The sequence below is a fragment of the Limulus polyphemus genome, unplaced genomic scaffold (genome assembly GCF_000517525.1).
Source record: "Limulus polyphemus unplaced genomic scaffold, Limulus_polyphemus-2.1.2 Scaffold275, whole genome shotgun sequence".
Classification (NCBI taxonomy): domain Eukaryota; kingdom Metazoa; phylum Arthropoda; class Merostomata; order Xiphosura; family Limulidae; genus Limulus; species Limulus polyphemus.
Genome location: NW_013665885.1, coordinates 619,093 through 621,279, shown reverse-complemented (window position 1 = coordinate 621,279; position 2,187 = coordinate 619,093). Strand labels below are relative to the sequence as shown.

At 28.8% G+C, this 2,187-nt stretch overlaps 1 protein-coding gene across 1 annotated transcript in view; it reads left to right on the top strand.

The window, feature by feature from the left end:
* The window catches only part of LOC106456960 (aspartate--tRNA ligase, cytoplasmic-like), a 71,810-nt gene that overhangs the window by 24,775 nt on the left and 44,848 nt on the right, over nt 1–2,187 (top strand). Inside the window, exon 4 of the mRNA XM_013916336.2 lies at nt 411–513. Coding sequence (XP_013771790.1) covers nt 411–513 — 103 coding nt within the window. The remainder of the gene's footprint in view (nt 1–410; nt 514–2,187) is intronic.

Below are 2,187 nucleotides of genomic sequence, written 5' to 3'. Positions count from 1 at the left end.
CATGAAAACTATAACAAGCACAAAATGGTTACGAGGTTGGTCCCAGGGACCGAGCCCAGGTTGAAGGAGTTAACACAATGTAACATTGTTGTTCAAAATGAAGTTCAAAAGAGGCAAATATTAACTGAGTTATAAGTAATTGTACTAGAAAGAATGAATATCTGGTTAGCTAACAAGCACATTCATTAATGGTATATACCTCATATTGAAGAACGAATTGATTTTTTGTGTGAATAATTTCATAAATAGACCAAAATATTCCATATTTGACCATTATTTCTTAAATTGGTAAAACATTTGTCATGTTTCATTTGTATACAGTAAGTAGTGCTACTAGTAACAGTAGTACTAGTATTTGTTCTTTCAGATGACTGGCAATTACAACTTTTTTTTTCATTGATTTTTCACAGGAAAACAGTGTTTTTTTGTTCTTCGTCAACAACATTTTACAGTTCAGTGTCTTGTATCAGTATCTGAAACTATCAGTAAAGCAATGGTGAAGTTTGTTGCATTGTAAGTATAAATAATTTTTATAAATCATTTTAACATGTAATACACTTCATAAAGAGATGAAAATGTTTCACAGAGCCACACATTTCTACTGTTTTGGGGGAAGGGGGGTAACCATGATCATATTTGAGGTCATTTGTTAGCATGTGGATAAAAATTTAAGGGATGTAATTTTTTTTTAAATCACAACATAGTGTTTCTGATGAATACTGTTTTTGATTACTTCAAAAGTTGATTAATTGAAATTATGATTTAATTGATTGTCACCAAAATAATTAACTCATCAAAATTACTTGTTCTGATTATTATCAATTTCAATCAAAAGTATGATGAAATCAATTGTCACAAAAGTAAGTAACTAATTGACATTTAGTTTCCTGTTACTTACTGTTTTCGATTATTCAAGCTATCCAAATAATCAATATATTGCCATTATATTTGTTGTTAAACACAAAGCTACATACGTTAAACTGGGGGAAATGTATAGTCATTTGAAGTTCTCGGGTTCAATTCCTATTGCTACTAATCTTGCTTGCCCTGTCTCTGTTATTGTAAAGTTACTGAATCACTGTTACTCATTTTGAACTATTGACTAGAGGGAAGGCAACTGGCTGGCAACACTGACTGCCAACTCTCTGGCAACTTAAATATTAAATAAAGTGTAAATTTACCATCATTTTACATTGTGTTTATTGTTATATTTCTGCTAATATGATAAAAAATGATAGTTATTTTGATTTTAATTAAAAGGTTTTTAATATTTAGTATTATTTTCTTATCAATCACATTACTAGAAAAATAAAGATACAACCTTTAAAATTGTTGGATTATAACCTGTCTGAATTCATCATTTAAGAATATACTAATGCATTTTAAGTTTGACTTTAATTTACTTCAGGAATATATGTAAACCTGGAAACTCAAAATACAGATACACATATTGAAAAAACACTAGCAACCAGAAGAGGTCATGATATAAAATTCAGTTGTTTGTGAGCACAACATTTAACTTTCCATTTAGCAGAGGGACTTGGCCTTCATCACAAATGATCTTAAAGAAGTTGCTACAACTGACTTATTCTTTGGCATTATTGTTTGAATGGTTTCTTTTCAACATCATGAATTATAGGGATTCCACCTTCTTGTAATTTGTTTTTCATACAAGAATTATGTGTCTATGGCACTCACAGTTTAAGTCAGATAGCATAGCAATACACATATCATACAGATTTTTAATAATTTTATAAAGAAGAAATATTTTAAAAAAGATATTTAAACATCACAAAAATGATTGCATATTGAGATACTTGTGTTTCACAGAACATGTAATTGACAGCCACTTTTTTGCCTCTGACGAAAAAATTAAGTAAGTTCTACAAGTCTATCTATATATATATCTATATATGGTCCATTTTTTTATTTAACTCTCTCAACACAGGCTTGTTTGATTTGACAGACCGCATGACCTCTTTGTACTCATATAAAGTCTTTATAGTTTTGATACTATTAACTTTTAATATAGTATGTATATCTTCCAAAACTTGGCAGACTTTCAGTAAACATTATATGTCTTTCACATACAAAAAAATATTTTTCAGTGAAGTATTTCTAATAATTTAAAAAAAAAGATTTACCTGTGAATATATCAAGTTTTTTTAATTGTCTGTGTGCAAAGTG